Raw genomic sequence first — 18028 nt, 5'->3', positions numbered from 1 at the left:
CCCACCCCAGGTACAGCAAGTCACAATCAAGATGGAACTCAAAATCCCAAGCTTCTCCCTGAGGAGTGAAGGTTCTGAACCCCATATCTGGTACTCCCAACTTTTAAGACCTGAACTTGAGATGGACCCCTAAATATCTACCTTTGAAAGCCCATGGAGCCTGCATCCACAGGACTAAGAAGGCTATAGCAAACTGAAACAGTTCTTAAAAGGTTCACATGTGCAGACACACTCAACCCAAGACCCAGCATAGAGGCCACTGACTGAAAAGCACCCAGGCTTTCTGTAGAAGAGTCTTGCTTGAGGGGTGCCAGGATGGCTCAATTGGTTAAGGACCTCTTTATTTCAGCTCAGGTCATGAGATTAATAAGAGTCCTGCACTGGGCTCCCTGGTGGGTGTGGAGCCTGCTTATGATTCTCGTTCTCCCTCTTCCTCTGCCCCTCCCCCACTTCTTAAAAAAAGACATGGCCTGCTAATCTTACATGCAGGCATCTAATTTAACATATGTGTAAGGACTTATTGAAATGTTTTCCAAAAACAGGTGAGCAGGTACAATTTTTGTGCTCTCCCTCTGCCTCCTCTCTCCAGCTCTCCAGTATCTCCCAGGAGCTTGTGCTCTTGCCTGACACTTGATTTTTATAGAAAATTTTGCTGTCCAAGAAACACCTCTAGATTGCCTGGCTGTGGTGGTCAGTGGGGCTTACGCTGATGGATCCCACAAGACTTAACAAATGGAAGAAGAGTTCTTAACTGGCTTATATTTCCAGGGCACAGAGAGACAACAGACTGAAGCACTCAGTCTCTGCAAAAGAGGCCTGTTAGTTTATCTTCATAGCTGTGATCTGAGGGGCAAGCTTCTAATTAAAAACACTCCTGGGGCCCAAACTACATCCTCTCTAGAGACTGGGAAAGACAGTAGTGTAGGAGTGCTGACAATACTAGCTCCACCTTTGCCCCTCCATCTTGTTCATGTTTGGTCAATGACTTCTCTTGGGGCTACATGTTCCTGGCCCCTTATAGATTAACAGACACACATTAGGAATGCCCACCAAGGCTGGAATGGGGGGAGGCTTGTTTTGGCCTTCCATGAATCTGTTAGAGATAACATAGTCTTACCCAATCAGAACAGTAAAAAGAAAAAAAGAAGAGTGACGACAATAGCTTAAGGGACTTATGAGACTACATCAAACTGACCAACACCTGCATTATAGGACTCCCAAAGAGGAGAAAAAGGAACAGAAAACTTAACTTTAATAATGGCAGAAAACTTCCCTAACCTGGAGAAGGAAACAGACATCAAGATCCAGGAATCCCAGAGAGTTCCAAATACAATGAACCCAACGAAACTCACACAAAGAAACATAATTAGCATCAAAAGCTAGAGATAAGGACAGGCTTGCTCTCTTGCTAAAACCAACAAGAGAAAAACAACAACAAAACTTGTTACTTACAAAGGAACTCCCATAAGATCATCAGAGTTTTCAGCAAAAACTTTGCAGGCTAGAAGGCAGTGATGTGATATATCCAGTGTTGGAAAAAACAAACAAACAAACAAACCTGCTAACCAAGAAAACTCAACTCAGTAAAGCTGTCCTTCCGAATTGGAGAAAGAGTTTTCTAATGAAGCAAAAACTAAAGGGAGTTGATCAACAGCAGACTGGCCTTGCAAACCATCCAAAAGGGATTTTTAAAAAGATTTTACTTGTTTATTCATGAGAGACGAGAGAGAGAGAGAGAGAGAGAGAGAGAGAGAGAGAGAGAGACAGGCAGAGGGAGAAGCAGGCTCCATGTAGGGAGCCCGATGCAGCACTCGATCCTGGGACTCCAGGATCATGCTCTGAGCCCAAGAGAGGTGCTAAACCACTGAGCCACCCAGGGATCCCCTAAAGGGACTTCTTTAAGTTGAAATGAAAGGAGCTAATTAATAACAGGAAAATACGAAAGTACAAATTACACTGACAAAGGTAAATATATAGTAAAATTCAGACTAATGTAAAGGTGGTGGGTTAATCATGTGAAAATTGAGGTTAAACGACAAAAGTATGGGATGCCTGGGTGGCTCAGCGGTTTAGTGTCTGCCTTTGGGTCAGGGCATGATCCCACAGTCCCAGGATTGAGTCCCACATCGGTCTCCTTGGGTGGAGTCTGCTTCTCCCTCTGCCTGTGTCTCTGCCCGCCCCCTCATGAATAAATGAAATCTTAAAAAAAAAAGACAAAGGTATGAAAATAACTAACTTGTTAATAATTGAGACACAAAGATGTAAACTGTGATATCAAAAACATAAAACATGGGGAGGAATAAAAAAGTATAGTTTTACAATGCACTCAAACTTACATTGTTATCAAATTAAAATAGATGTGATTACCATGAGGTTACTAAAATAGCTTATAACAAAGATCTATAGTAGATACACAAAAGATAAAGGAATCTAAATATATTCCTCTAGAAAATCATAAAATTACAAAAGAGACAGAACAAATCACAAAACAGCCAGAAAACAGTGAAAACAATGGCTATTAGTACATACCTATCAATAATTACTTTAAAATATTAATGGACTAAATTCTCCAATCAAAAGGCACAGGGTGGCTGAATAGACTTTTAAAAATCTATACTGCAGGGGATCCCTGGGTGGCACAGCGGTTTGGTGCCTGCCTTTGGCCCAGGGCGCGATCCTGGAGACCGGGGATCAAATCCCACGTCGGGCTCCCAGTGCATGGAGCTTGCTTCTCCCTCTGCCTGTGTCTCTGCCTCTCTCTCTCTCTCTCTGTGTGTGTGTGTGTGTGTGACTATCATAAATAAATTTTTAAAAAATTTAAAAACATTTAAAAACATTAAAAAACATTAAAACATTTAAAAACATTAAAAAATTTAATGAGACATTTTAAAAAATAAAAAATAAAATAAAATAAAAATCTATACTGCAGGAATCAGTGGGTGGCTCAGTGGTTTGGCACCTGCCTTCGGCCCAGGGCGTGATCCTGGAGTCCCGGGATCAAGTCCCACATCGGGTTCCTGCATGGAGCCTGCTTCTCCCTCTGCCTGTGTCTCTGCCTCTCTCTGTGTCTCTCATGAATAAATAAAATCTTTAAAACACAAACAAAAGACCTCAGGTGGAAAGGATAAATTGAAAGTGACATACAGACTGAAAGTAACAGGATGGGAAAAATTATTCCATGCAAATGAAAACTAAAACTAGATGTTTTATGAGATAAAACAGGCTTTAAGACAAAAACTGTAATGAGACAAAGGAAGTCATTATATAATGATAAAGGGGTGAATCCCATTAAGAGGATATATTTGTGAATATTTATACACTCAAAATAGGAGGACCTAAATATATAAAGCAAATATTAACAGACCTAAAGAGAGAAACAGCAATACAATAGTGGGGGGAGGGGGGCTTTAATAGCCTACTTTCATCAATGGATATATCATCCAGACAGAAAATCAGTAAGGAAACATTGAGCTTAAATGACATATTAAACCAGAAGGCCGTAACAGTCCATCTAAAAGGAACAGAATACACATTCTTAAGTGCAATAGAACATCCTCCAAACAGATATGTTAGGCCACAAATCTTAATAAACTTAAGATTAAAGCCCTATTAAGCATCTTTCCCAACCACAATGGTAGGCCTAGAAATCAACTGCAAGGAGAAAAACTGGACAATTCACAAATACATACAGATTAAACAACCTGCTACTAAACAACCAATAGATGAAAGAAATCAGTTGAGAACTAAAAAAATAATTTTTTTAAAAACCTTGACAAAAATTAAAACGGTTATTACTATACCCCAAAACTTATGAGATGCAACAAAAATAGTTCCAAGAAGGACGTTCATAGCAATAAATGCTTACATTAAGAAAGATCTCAAATAAACCCAACTTATACCTCAAGGAACTAGAAAAAAAGTGAAATCCAAAGTTATAAGAAGGAGAAAAATAAAGATCATAGTGAAAATAAACAAAATACAAATTAAAAAAGACAATAGAAGAAAAAAACGGTGAAATTGAGTGTGTTATTTTTTTTTAATAAGATAAACAAAATGGAGGGGATGCTGGGTGGTTCAGTCAGTTAAGCATCTACCTTCAGCTCAGGTCCTGATCCCAGAGTCCTGTGGTTGAGCCCTTTGTTGGAATTCCCACTAAGTAGAGTCTGCCTCTCCCTCTCCCTCTGCTGCTCCCCCTGCTTGTGCTCACACATGCTCTCTTCTGTCAAATAAAATCTTCTAAGAAAAAAGGTAAATAAAATGGATAGACTTTTAGCTGGAGTCACCAAGAAAAAAAGGACTCAAATCTATAATATCAGAAATGAAGGGATGCGTGGGTGGCTCAGTGGTTGAGGATCTGCCTTTGGCTCAGGGCATGGTCTGGGATCAAGTCCCACATTGGGCTCCCTGCAGGGATCCTGCTTCTCCCTATGCCTGTATCTCTGCCTCTCTGTATCTCTCATGAAACAACCTTAAAAAAGAAAAAAGAAAAAAACAAGAAATGAAGGAAGAGACATTACAACTCGTACCACAAAATACCAATGGTCATAAGACATTATGAACAATTATACACCAAAAAATTGGACAACCTAGAAGACCTAGATTAAGCCCTTAGAAACAAAAAAACATATCAAGACAATTATGAAGAAGCCAAAAATCTGAACAGACTGATTTTTAGTAAAGAATCAACCAGTAAATCAAAAACTTCCCGACAAAGAAAAATCCAGGACCAGTGGCTTCACTGGTAAACTCTACCAAACATTCAAAGAAAAACACCAAATCCTTCTCAAACTCCATAAAAAACAGGAGGGAACACTTCCAAACTAATTTTGAGGCCAGTTACCCGAATACCAAAACCAAACAAGGATACCATAAGAACATTACAGGCCAACATCCCAGATGAACATAAAATAGAAAAGTCCTCAACAAAGTACTAGCAAACAACACACTAAAAAGATCACACACAGGGCAGCCCGGGTGGCTCAGCGGGTTAGCGCCACCTTCAGCCCAGGGTGTGATCCTGGGGACAGGGGATTGAGTCCCATGTCCGGCTCCCGCGTGGAGCCAACTTCTCCCTCTGCCTGTGTCTCTGGCTCTCTCTCTCTCTGTGTCTTGAATGAATGAATGAATGAATAAATAAATAAAATAAAAAGATAACATACTATGTACGAACAAGTGGGATTTATTCCACGATGCAAGTAGGGTTTAGCGTCTACAAATCAATGTGATAAACCATATTAACAAAATGAAGATTAAAAATCATGATCATCTCAATAGATGCAGAAAAGGCGGTAAAATTCAACATCCATTTATGACAAAAACTCTCCAACAAAGTGGGTATACAGGGAAAGTACCTCAACATAATAAAAGCCATATATGACAATCCCACAGATAACCTCATACACCATGCTGAAAAGCTGAAAGTTTTTCCACTAAGATCAGGAATAAGGGAAGGATGCCCAATACATAGAATTGGATGTTCTAGCCAGGGCAATTCAGCAAGAAAAAGAAAAATGGCACCCAGATTAGAAAAAAATGAGATAAAATGGTCTATTTGTAGATGACATATTCTACAGATCTTCTTCAACTTAGATTGTTTTATGTACTGATGTATCATAAATTGGAAAAATCTCTAAATTGAAAATGTATTTAATACACCTAATTTACTAAACATCCAAGCTTAGCCTAACCTATCCTAATCATTATTAGAACTTACACTAGCCTCCAGTTAGATATAATCTAACACCAAGCCTGTTTTTTATTAAAGTCTTTAAAAAAAAAAAAAAGGATTTATTTTTTCAGGGGGACGGGGGAGGGGATCTCCAGCAGACTCCCTGCTGAGCGAGGAGTCCTACACAGGGCTCAGTCCCATAGCTCTGCAATCAAGAGTTGGATGCTTAACCAACTGAGCTACCCAGGCACCCCACAAACCCTATTTTTTAACAAAGTGTTGAATATCTCATGTAGTTTATTGAATACCATACTGAAAGTAAAAAACAGAACAGTTGCACTGAGACCAAAAGGCTGTAACTGTAACAATCATTTACACCATCAAAAAGTAAAACAAAGGGCAGCCCGGGTGACTCAACAGTTTAGTGCTGCCTTCAGCCCGGAGCGTGATCCTGGAGACCTGGGATCGAGTCCCACGTTGGGCTCCCTGCATGTAGCCTGCTTCTCCCTTTGCCTGTGTCTCTGCCTCTCTCTTTCTGTGTCTCTCATGAATAAATAAAATCTTTAAAAAAAAAAGTAAAAAGAAAATCTTGAGTCAAACCATAGATAAGCTGGAGGCTGGCTGTATATAGAAAACTCTAAAGACTCCAACACAAACTGTTTGTACTAATTCAATAAAGTTGCAAAGTTGCAGGATACAAAATCAATATACAAAAATCGATTGTCTCGGGCAACCCGGGTGGCTCAGCGGTTTAGCACCGCCTTCAGCCCAGGGCCTGATTCTGGAGACCCAGGATCGAGTCCCACGTCAGGCTCCCTGCATGGAGTCTGCTTCTCCCTCTGTATATCTGCCTCTATCTCTCTCTGTGTCCCTTATGAATAAATAAATAAAATCTTTAAAAAATTGTCTCTTTATACTGATAAGAAACTATCAGAAATAGAAATTAAGAAAACAGTCCACCTTAAAAAACTTAATAATTTTAAAGGTATGTTAACTATACTAAAATTAAAAACAATAAAATTATTAAAAATAGTCCCTTACAATTGCATCAAAAAGAAAATAGGAATAAATTTAATAAAAAGGTGAAAGATCCAGGGATGCTTGGGTGGCTTAGTGGTTGAGCATTTACCTTTGGCTCAGGTCGTGATCCCAGGGTCCTGGGATCTAGTCCCACATTAGGCTCCCTGCGGGAGCTTACTTCTCTCACTCTGCCAGTGTTTCTGCCCTCTCTATGTGTCTCATGAATAAATAAAATCTTTTTTTTAAAAAATGAAAGACCTCTATACTGAGAACTGTAAGACATTAAAAAAAATGATAATGACACTAATAAATGGGAAGATATATCTCATGCTCAATGGATTGAAAGAATATTGTAAAAATATCCATACTATCTAAAGCTATTTACAGATTCAATGCAATCCCTATCAAAATTTCAATAGCATTTCTACAGAAATAGAACAATCCTAAAATCCGCACGGAACCACAAAGACCCTGAATAGCCAAAACAATCTTAAGAACAAATCTGGAGGCACAGAACTTTATTTCAAACTATGTTACAAAGTTATAGTAATCAAAACAGTATGGAATTGACATAAAAATATATAAATCAGTGGAACAGAACAGAGAATCCAGAAATAAACCCACATTTCATGATCAATTAATTTACAACAAAGGAGACAAACATATACAGTGGGAGAAAGGACAGTCTCTTCAATAAATAGTGCTGGGAAAACCTGACCACTTTCTTATACCATATACAAAACTCAATTCAAAATCGATTGAAGATTTGAGTGTAAGACACGAATCCATAAAATTCCTAGAAGAAATCAGGTGGTAAGCTCCTTGACATCAATCTTGAAGATGGCTTTTTAGATCTAGCAAAAATCAACAAGTAGGTCTATATCAAACTAAAAAGCTTCTGCACACCAAAAGAAATCATCAATAAAATGAAAAGGCAGCCTATTCAATGGGAGAAAATATTCACAAATCCTATCTCTGATAAGGGGTTACATCCAAAATACATAAAAAAACTCCTAAAACTCAACACCAAAAAAAAAATCCAATTAAATAAAATGAACAGCGAATCTAAATAGACATTTATACACAGAACACTTACAGATGGGCCAACAGGTATATGAAAAAGTGCTCAATATCAGTAATCATCAGGGAAATGCAAATCAGAACAACAATGAGCTATCAGCTCACACCTGTCAGAATGGCTAGTACCAAAAAGATAAGAAATGAGTTTTGGTGGTGCAGGGAACCCTTATGCACCGTTATTGGGAATGTAAACTGGTGCAGCCACTATGGAAACAGTATGGAGAGTCCTCAAAAAATTAGAAATACAATGACCAAGTGTTCCAAAAGTACCACTTTGGGATATTTATCAGGAAAAAAAAAAAAAAAAACATGTCCCCTATATTCACTGCATTATTATTTACAATAGCCAAGATATGAAAGCAAGCATTCACCAATGAACAAACTGATATTAATGGAAATAGTCAGCCATAAAAAAGAATAAAATATTGCCCTTTTTTAAAATTTATTTATGATAGTCACAGAGAGAGAGAGAGAGAGAGAGGCAGAGACATAGGCAGAGGGAGAAGCAGGCTCCATGCACCGGGAGCCCGACGTGGGATTCAATCCCGGGTCTCCAGGATTGCGCCCTGGGCCAAAGGCAGGCGCTAAACAGCTGCCCACCCAGGGATCCCTATTGCCCATTTTTTGACAGAGAAAATCTTAAACAGCCCAAGGCCAGAATGGAGCCTGATGCAGGGTTTGAGCTCATGACCCTGAGATCATAACCTGAGCCAAAATCAAGAATCAGACATTTAACCAACTAAGCCACCCAGGTGCCCTAAATCTTGCCATTCTTAACACATAAATAGACTTTGAGAATGTTATGCTAAGTGGAGTAAGTCAGAGAGAAAGACAAATATTGTATGATCTTACTTATATGTGGAATCTTTCTTTTTAAAGATTGTATTTATTTATTCATGAGAGACACACACACACACAGAGGCAGAGAAACAGACAGAGGGAGAAGCAGGCTCCATGCAGGGAGCCCAACGTAGGACTCAATCCCGGGCCATCCAGGATCAGGCCCCAGGCCAAAGGCGGCGCTAAACCGCTGAGCCACCCTTATATGTGGAATCTAAAAACAAAAACACAGGGGCATCTGGGTGGCACAGTTAGTTAAGCATCCCACTCTTGGTTTCAGCTCCAGTAATAATCTCAGGGTCCTGAGATCAAGACCCACATCAGGCTCCGTGCTTAGGCAGAGTCTGCTTGAGACTCTCCCTCTGCCCCTCCTTCACTGTGCACATGCTCTCTCTAAAATAAATAAATCCAAAAAATAAGAAGAACAAAAGCACAAACTCCTACAGAAAGCAAAATGGTGGTTGCCAGCGGTGAAGGGTGGGGAAAATGAGTGAAGGGAGGTCAAAAGTACAAACTTTCAGTTACAAAATAAATCATAAGTACATAGGATACAACATGGTGAGTAGAGTTCATAATACTGTTACTGAATATTTGAAAGTTGCTGAGAGTGTAGATCTTAAAATTTCTATGGTCAGTAAAGAAATTGTAACTATGTGCAATGAAAGATGTTAACTAGACTTACTGTGAAAATATTTCACAATATATACAAATACCAAGCCATTATGTTGCACTTGAAACTACTGTTACATGCCAATTATATCTCAATAAAAATAAGAAAAATAAAATGGTAAAATTTACAAAAGACATTTAAAATTACAGGAAATTAAAAGACACTATCAAGAAAACCAAAAGCTAGCTCTCTGAAATGATTAATGGAATTGGTAAATGTCTAGTCAAGCTAAGTGAGAAAAGAGGGAAGACAGATTACTAATACCAGAAGGAATGAAAGGTGGTGAAAATGAAAAAACATTTGATAAAACCCAACACACACTTATAAAGAACAAGGTAAGAAGTCTCTCATCACTCCTATTCTTCATTGTCCTGGAAGACCTAGCTCATTCAGTAAGGCAACAAAAGGAAATAAAAGTTATATAGATTGAGAAGCAAAACATAAACCTGTGAGTTACATAGCACATGGTTTTCTATGTAGAATATCTGATCGTATCCCCAACAATTTCAGAGATTGCTCTGAAAATTATTGGGAGTACAGCAAAGTTGAAGGATGCAGAAGTCAACTGCTTTCCTATTGACCCACACAAATGTAGTAAACTGATTTTTGACAAAGAAAATAAACTTATATACACTATATTTTACTACTTAATAGTATTTTTAACTTTTGGTACTTTAAATTTAATTTTAATTTAAACTTTTCTACATAGGAAATCATTCTAAGATTTAATTCTTCAAGCACTAACAGGAATAAAACTGCAACCCATAAAAAATGAAAAATTTCAAATCTCTAAAAGAACAAGGGACATCATAGTTTGTCCTTCTACTATATCTCACACTAGGGATACTATCAGGGATGAATAGCACGCAGCTTTCCATTAAGGGATTGCATTTAAAACCGGAAACCTACTAGGTATTTTAAAGATTTACATAAACTCAAGTAGTTTTTCTTACATCAATTAAAATAGAAATTCATTTGCCTTAAAAATAGTATGACCTTTAAATGTCAAAGTTCTCTGGGGACATGAACATACAAAAACTGATCTAAAAATAAAAATGAGGGGATCCTTGGGTGGCTCAGCGGTTAAGTGCCTGCCTTCCGCCCAGGGCATGGTTCTGGAGCCCTGGGATGGAGTCCCGCATCGGTCTCCCTGCATGGAGCCTGCTTCTCCCTCTGCCTGTGTCTCTGCCTCTCTCTCTGTCTCTCATGAATGAATAAAATCTTTAAATAAATAAATAAAATAAAAATGAGTGGTGCTCAGCTGGTTCAGTCAGTAGAGCATGTGACTCCTGATCTCAGGGTTATAAGTTCGAGTCCCACGTTGGGTGTAGAGATTTCTTAAAAATCTTTATATTAAAAAATAAAAACAGGGATCCCTGGGTGGCGCAGCGGTTTGGCGCCTGCCTTTGGCCCAGGGCGCGATCCTGGAGACCCGGGATCGAATCCCACGTCGGGCTTCCGGTGCATGGAGCCTGCTTCTCCCTCTGCCTGTGTCTCTGCCTCTCTCTCTCTCTCACTGTGTGCCTATCATAAATAAATAAAAAAATTAAAAAATAAAATAAAATAAAATAAAAACAAAAACAAAGGATGTGCCTATTAATTTCCATATGCCCATCTCACAGCTTGAGATTGTTACCTAAAAGGAATAAAAGTTCTGTCCGCTTTCAACATTTTCTTGCCTCACACATTTTTCTCAGTCAAGTTACATTTTCAAAGCCCAAGAAATAAAAAATCTTACCCATTCACACAGGAAATAAAACTGCAAACTACTAAGGAAACTAGGCTGAAGGGCCTGGAATATTCAATAGATAAAAAAAGAATGCCAAGGAAAGAAATGCAAACTTTCAAATCAGCTCAGATAAGCAGCCTGTTTACCCAAGAGTTAAGGAAAACCCACATTCAGAAATTAAACATTTCCAAGCTGGGCTCTGGACACGGCCAGTTGAGATGGCGCCTCCACAGTGGGTCAGGCCCTGGTGAAGGAGGGCGGGTTGGGTCATCTGAACAGCTGCAAAAATGTACTTACTCTGGGAGCCCTGCACACCCTCCTCTCTCCTGGCAGCTTATAGGAACTCCCTCTCCCAAGGTCTCCAGGATTACAAATGAGGAAACTCTCTGGCACACTCAGTTTAAGGTTCTAACTCCATTGAACTCCCCAATTCATAAACATTTTGTCCAGGAGACAGAACTCCAGACTTTTCAGTTTCTCAATAGCCAAATTACACTCGAGTGCACCTATGACATGGATGCAAAACCCAAATGTGTAAAAATATCCAGGGCTGAGAAAACTCCCTTTGCCTTTGCCAGCTCAAAGCTGGCCTGAGCTTGGAGTCCTCGGCCTGTGCTCCCCAGTCACAATGCCTTGGACCACCACTGATAATTTAAAGTATGTAAACACAGTGGGGTTCAAGAATCTGGCATAATCACACAAACCCAGTGTTTACGTGTAGAGAAGGAAAGACAATTTTAAGGAATTTTACTGGTTCAACAAGAAAACCAGCTACTAACAGAAAAGGTGTCAATTATTTCCAAGAAACTGATTTCTAAGCAACTGTGTTGGAATACTTAAGGTTAGAAGTTTAGGCCCTGATATACCATTTAAAATCACCTGAAAGTAAGGATTTACCTCAGAATATTGCGATACCCACTCAGAAGAAAAAAAGGGAAGATTTTTAACAAATGGAAGGTAAATTTTTTCCCCTGAAATTCACCTTTTTAGGAAATACTTCACATACTATCTCCCAAGCTCTAAGTTTCAAGTGACTAAATCTTTTCATAGTGACCACTGCAAGGAGGGGCCGTGATGACAGATCACCCAGGAAAGTTTTAAAGAAGAACCTCCACGCAAAGGACTCCTCACAGGACGTCAGTGTCCAGGAAAGATCCTGGGGGGAGGGTCACAGGATTTCATCACACAGCTCCAGCTGGTTAGTCTCTGCATTCTTCTCATGTAAAATATCCACAAAAATAAACCTTTAAAAAGAGCCATTCATGGCTCTGTGGATAAACGGTAAAACAGTGCGTAATTTGAAATGCATCACGGAGAACAAACGGTTAATAATGATGCTATGAACTGGAGAGGAAAGATGGCGTTTCGGAATGCAGGGAAAGATCTGGAAATTTAGGCATTTGCTGCCAGTCCTATGAAGAGCTGGGCTGGGGGCACAGGGCCGTAGCTTTGAACCCTTCTCTCCAAACGTTTGGAAAAGTGAGGGGAAACCGGGCCCCCCGGGGAGAGAGGGATGGGGGACCCACAGACCACAGCACCGCCCGCGCACGAACCCCGGGGGACCGAGGCACGACTGTCCCCTGACGACCCTCCCCGCGGTCATCGCCCGACCCAGGGAGGCGCGGCCGCGCAGAGACGGGGCAGGACACGGGGGCCCCGGCGGCCGGCCGGACCCCGCGCTGCGTGCCGCGCCACCAGCGGCCTCGGGTCCCCAGACTCCAGAGTGCACCGCGGGGAGGCCGGGTCCCGCCACGGCCGGTTCCAGCCGGTCCCACCGGCCCCCGGCCCGACTCCTGGCCCCGCACACTCACCATCGCTCGCTCTCTGGGGTAGCGGGTCGGCCACCATCCGATTGCCGCGGCCGGCGGGGGTCACGGCGCCCGAGGCGGCGGCGGCGCCTCCCGGAGCCTCTCAGGGCGGCGAGAGGTGATGCGCGGCTCCGCGGCCAGCAGCGACGGCACACAGTCCCCGCCGTCCACAGCGCGTCGCCCGCACGTACGGTTCCGGCGGCTCCCCGGATTGGACGGTTCGCGAGGCCCCGCCCCCGCCCGCCTGACTGACAGCGGGCCGGAGGTCACGTCTTTGAGGCGACCTTGCTTGGCCAGTGGGCTGCAACCTGTTCCCGCCCAGGACGACGCTGCCTTGGACCCGAAGGCCGCCAGGCCACTCGCGCAACCGTGACCCTTCGTCACAAACACGGACAAAAGTGACCTCACAGTGCGTCATAATGATGATGGTTCCATTTTGATCTTTGACCATCGTCCCGCAGGGAGTCGTCTGCCCACCGCGACCTCCCAACCCCACTCTTTGTATGGAAAGAGGCTCGCAGTCCTGGGGCACTTAGCTTCGTGGGAGGTGTGAGCCCCACAGTCCTGGACCAGGCCCGAAGCCTCGGGTGCTCGCATGTGAGAAACATTGCGGCAAAAAACCACCCGAAAACCGAAAACCGGTCAGTGTGATTCCCTTGATACTCACCTGTTCAGAGGTCAAAGAAGAAAACTGAAAGAACACTGCTTAGTGAGAAATAATCCACGGTAAAGGTATCAAGGATAAACAGCGTCAGGACGGTGGTCATCTGTGGGGCAGGATGGAGGTGAGCCAGACCGGGGGACGTGAGGAGACTCTCACTACTGCCCAGGTTAGGAATCTTGATGACTCCGAGGACGATTATATTAGCAAATCCTACCGCAAAACATTCGTAAGTTCTTTCCTTAATATATTTGATCTTAAAAACCTTAAGAAACTCTGTTTGAAAAGAACCTAATTTGTATATGTTTGTCCTGTAATGTGGCAATCAGAGTTTCCACTCATGGTTTTGGTGGGAAAATTGGTTAAAAGCCAACTGTCTATTTAGAGAACCGTTGGCATAAACTCATCATCATACCTACTTTTTAAAAAGAAAAAGTGGCATGTATGATACATAAAGATATGGAGTATTTATTAATAGAATAATTAAGCAAAGTGTTTTTGCAATATATATGTATCATATTACCCCTTCTATAACTGTTACGGTCACCTGCAGTGTCAGGTGGGCCCCCATGCTGGGTTTGCTTGACAACACATCCCTTCCAGGAACAAATAAAAAGGTTAATTACTGGGGATCCCTGGGTGTCTCAGCAGTTTAGCGCCTGTCTTCGACCCAGGGCGTGGTCCTGCCATGGTCCTGGAGCCCCGGGATCGAGTCCCACATCGGGCTCCCTGCATTGAGCCTGCTTCTCCCTCTGCCTGTGTCTCTGCCTCTCTCTCTGTGTCTCGCTCATGAATAAATAAAATCTTAAAAAAAAAGAGAAAAGGTTAATTACTTTGATAATACAAGTGTCCAAGGAGGGCAGGCCTCTCAAAAAGGTGGGAAATGCCTTGAAAGACCAAGGAAAGAGGGCAACTGGGTGACTTGGTTTTAGCTCAGGTCTTGATCTCAAAGTCATGGGATCAAACCCCAAGTCGGGCTTTGTACTCAACATACGAGTTTGCTTAAGACTCTCCTCTCTCTGCCCTTCACCTACTCCTCTCTCCCTAAAATAAATAAAAAATAAAATCTTTTTAAAAAGAAAGAGCAAGGAAAGGAGCCTGGCCTAGGTTTTTTCTTGAGCTTCAGGGGTTGTCCAGAGTGAGAGTTTGGGCACAAGGGCAGGGACTTCCCAGGACTGAATCTCTTGCCAGCAACAAATCAATGAGCAGCCAGGCTTTCTTCTCATCTTGTTCAGATGCAGGGAACAAGGAGAAGAAAGAAGAATGAGGCTTTTAAAGTTATTATCCAACTAACATTAAAAACCAGAGACCTCTGGTTTATCATCTAGCATGTAAGGAACCTAGAGGTGACATTCCCATCCTCACCAGAAAAAAGCCAACAAAACCAACACCACAGAACTGTGAAAACATTAATATCATGGCAAACTGCTGTGTCCAGAATTGGAAAGAGAGACAGAAATATAGCCATTTTTAACATATGCCCACATTATTCTCTTTAACAAGACCTGTCCTTAAAATAATCTGTTTTACAAGAGACTGACTGGGATTTTACCAGAACCTACCTGACGTAGCAGGTGTGGGGGACAGGGGGATGAAATAGCCAACTGGGGGCTACGAAATAGCTGAGTCCTAGTTATCCTTCCTACCTGACCTAAGTTGAGAGTGGGGGAAATTTAGAAACACTTGAGGTTGAGATACTTTTTGTTTTTGTTTTTCCTAGCTCCTGAGAGCAAACACATGGTGTGCTTCCCAACACTGGTTCTCCAACCCTCGGACATTAAGGATGAGGGTGGCCTACAATTCTATTTAATTCTAATATGAAATACATCATATTCCACAGTTTAATGGCTCAGTCCCACAAAACTGCCCCCATGTCGGATGCCAGCCACAAAAGGAGGGGGGTTGCTACTACCTACATTTCTGGATGGCCAACTACAAATTCAAAGGTTCCCGGGACACCTGGGTGGCTCAGCAGTTGAGTGTCTGCCCTCAGCTCAGGGTGTGATCCCAGAGTTCTGGATTGAGTCCCGCATTGGGCTCCCTCTTAGGAGCCTGCTTCTCCCTCTGCCTATGTCTCTGCCTCTCTCTCTGTGTCTCTCATGAATAAATAATTTTTTTAAAAAAATTCAAAGGTTCCCTGGATCATGTTTGTTAATTTGACAGAGGCACTATTAGAACTAATAAAAAGCTCTTATTATTGATTTATTTTTTTTAATTTTATTTATTTATGATAGTCACAGAGAGAGAGAGAGAGGCAGAGACACAGGCAGAGGGAGAAGCAGGCTCCATGCACTGGGAGCTCGATGTGGGATTCGATCCCGGGTCTCCAGGATCGCGCCCTGGGCCAAAGGCAGGCGCTAAACCACTGCGCCACCCAGGGATCCCTTATTATTGATTTATTATAAAAGATACAAATCAGAAATAGCCAAATGGAAGGGGCTTATTGGGCAAAGTATGTGGGGGGTGATAGGGAACTTCCATGCCTTCTCCAGACACAACACACTTCCAGCACTTTGATATCTTAGGATCTCTGAATCGCAAAGCTTATGGGTTTTTATGAAGTTTCTGTACATAGGCATGAATGACTAAATCATTGGCAGTTGACAGATAACTCAATCTCCAGCTCCTTCCTTCCCACTCCCCAAAGGCTGGGGACTGGACTGAAAGTTCTAAACTTCCAATCCAAGGTTGGTCTTCCTGGCAACTAACTACCATCTTAAAGCTATCTAGGGGCCAGCAAACAATTGCCTCATTAGAACATAAAATGCTCCTGTCACTCTTATCATTCAGAAAGTCCAAGTGCTGTATTTAGGAAATCTCAACTTAGAACCATGACAAACACCAAATATCTTCCCTATTATACCAAAGAAGGTCACAGCCCAAGGACACATACTCATTAAAATACTAAGTCCAAATCATATGACACAGAATACTTCCTCTCTGCCCAAAATATTCCACTACATCAGGAAGACTCCTGTTTGGAATAACCAGAAGAACTGTATATTTCATAACTTATTTAAGAAACCTCCATAAACCCTAAAGACAACATGGGTGACAAAAACAAGGACACCTGAGAATATTTTAGCCTCTGACAGCCAAAACAGATAGTAAACACAGCTTAAACCCTACTCAGATAAACATGAACCCTTACCCTAAAGCCCTATTTACCTCGGTTCCTTTTCCAAAGTCCATCATGTCTAGCATTAAACAAAAAGTTAAAAGGCATACAGAAAGACTTAAAAAACACATTTTCAGGGATCCCTGGGTGGCGCAGCGGTTTGGCGCCTGCCTTTGGCCCAGGGCGTGATCCTGGAGACCCGGGATCGAATCCCACATCGGGCTCCCGGTGCATGGAGCCTGCTTCTCCCTCTGCCTGTGTCTCTGCGCCTCTCTCTCTGTGACTATCATAAATAAATAAAAATTAAAAAAAAAAACACATTTTCAGGAAATAGGACAAGCAAAAGAACCTGGTTCCCACATAGCAATATGTTGCAATGATTGGACCGTAAATGTAAAGCAGCCATGATTAATGCTAAGTGCTCTACAGCAATAGTGGATAAAATGCAAGAACAGATAAGTAATGTAAGAAGTAGAAACTCTAAGAATCAGAAGGAAAATGCAAGAAATAAAAAACCCAAAAGAATAGAACAGAAATGAATTCCTCTGGGGGGCTCATTGATAAAGTGGAAATGTGTGAGGAATCCATGAGCTCCTTGATACTGAAATAAAATTAAAAAGACCAGAAATCCAAGAACTTTGGGACAATTACAGAAGATATACACATAATGAAAATATATGAAGAAGAAAGGAGCAAATAAGTGAGGCAATAATGGACGAGATTTTCCCCAAAATTAATAATAGACACCAAACTACAGATATAGGAAACTCAAAAATCACCAATCAAGATTTAAAAAACAAGGGATGCCTGGATGGCTCAGTGGTCGAGTGTCTGCCTTTGGGTCAGGGCATGATCCTGGGATCAAGTCCTGCATCAGGCTCTGAGCAGGGAGCCTGCTTCTCCTTCTGCCTATGTCTCTGCCTCTCTGTGTCTCTCATGAATAAATAATTAAATCTGAAAAGAGAGAAAAAGAAAGAAACAAGGGGAAATAATTGAAATCCATGCAGCACAGCATTCAAACACAGCAGAATACACATTCTTCTCAAGTGCATGTGAAATGTTCACCAAAATAGGCCATATTCTGGGACATAAAACACAGCTTAAAAAATTTAAGGAAAAGAAATTATACAAAATATGTTTCCAGAGCACAATAGTATTAATCTAGAAATCAATAATAGAAAGATAGTTGGAAACCCCCCAAATACTTTGAGATTAAACAACACACTTCAGGGCAGCCCCAGTAGCTCAGCGGTTTACTGCTGCAGCCTTCAGCCCAGGGCCTGATCCTGGAGACCCGGGGTTGAGTCCCATGTCAGGCTCCCTATATGGAGCCTGTTTCTCCCTCTGCCTGTGTCTCTGCCTCTCTCTCTCTCATGAATAAGTGAAATTTTAAAAAATAAAAATAAAAAATAAACACACTTCTAAATTATGTAT

General features: G+C 41.6%; 1 protein-coding gene across 3 annotated transcripts in view; it reads right to left on the bottom strand.

The window, feature by feature from the left end:
* The window catches only part of LOC140610761 (uncharacterized), a 40688-nt gene that overhangs the window by 8116 nt on the left and 14544 nt on the right, over window positions 1–18028 (bottom strand). Inside the window, exon 1 of one of the 3 annotated variants that reach the window (XM_072787163.1) lies at window positions 12819–13171. The exons of 1 other annotated variant lie outside the window; for it this stretch is intronic. In XM_072787163.1, coding sequence (XP_072643264.1) covers window positions 12819–12821 — 3 coding nt within the window. In that variant the 5' untranslated portion in view covers window positions 12822–13171. Of the gene's footprint in view, window positions 1–12818; window positions 13172–18028 lie in introns of those variants that run through there. One more of the 3 variants, XM_072787161.1, reaches the window with a different exon arrangement.

Source organism: Canis lupus, chromosome 19 (genome assembly GCF_048164855.1).
Source record: "Canis lupus baileyi chromosome 19, mCanLup2.hap1, whole genome shotgun sequence".
In the NCBI taxonomy this organism is placed as follows: domain Eukaryota; kingdom Metazoa; phylum Chordata; class Mammalia; order Carnivora; family Canidae; genus Canis; species Canis lupus.
The sequence above is the reverse complement of the archived record's forward strand: the minus strand, read 5'-3'. Positions and strand labels throughout refer to the sequence as shown.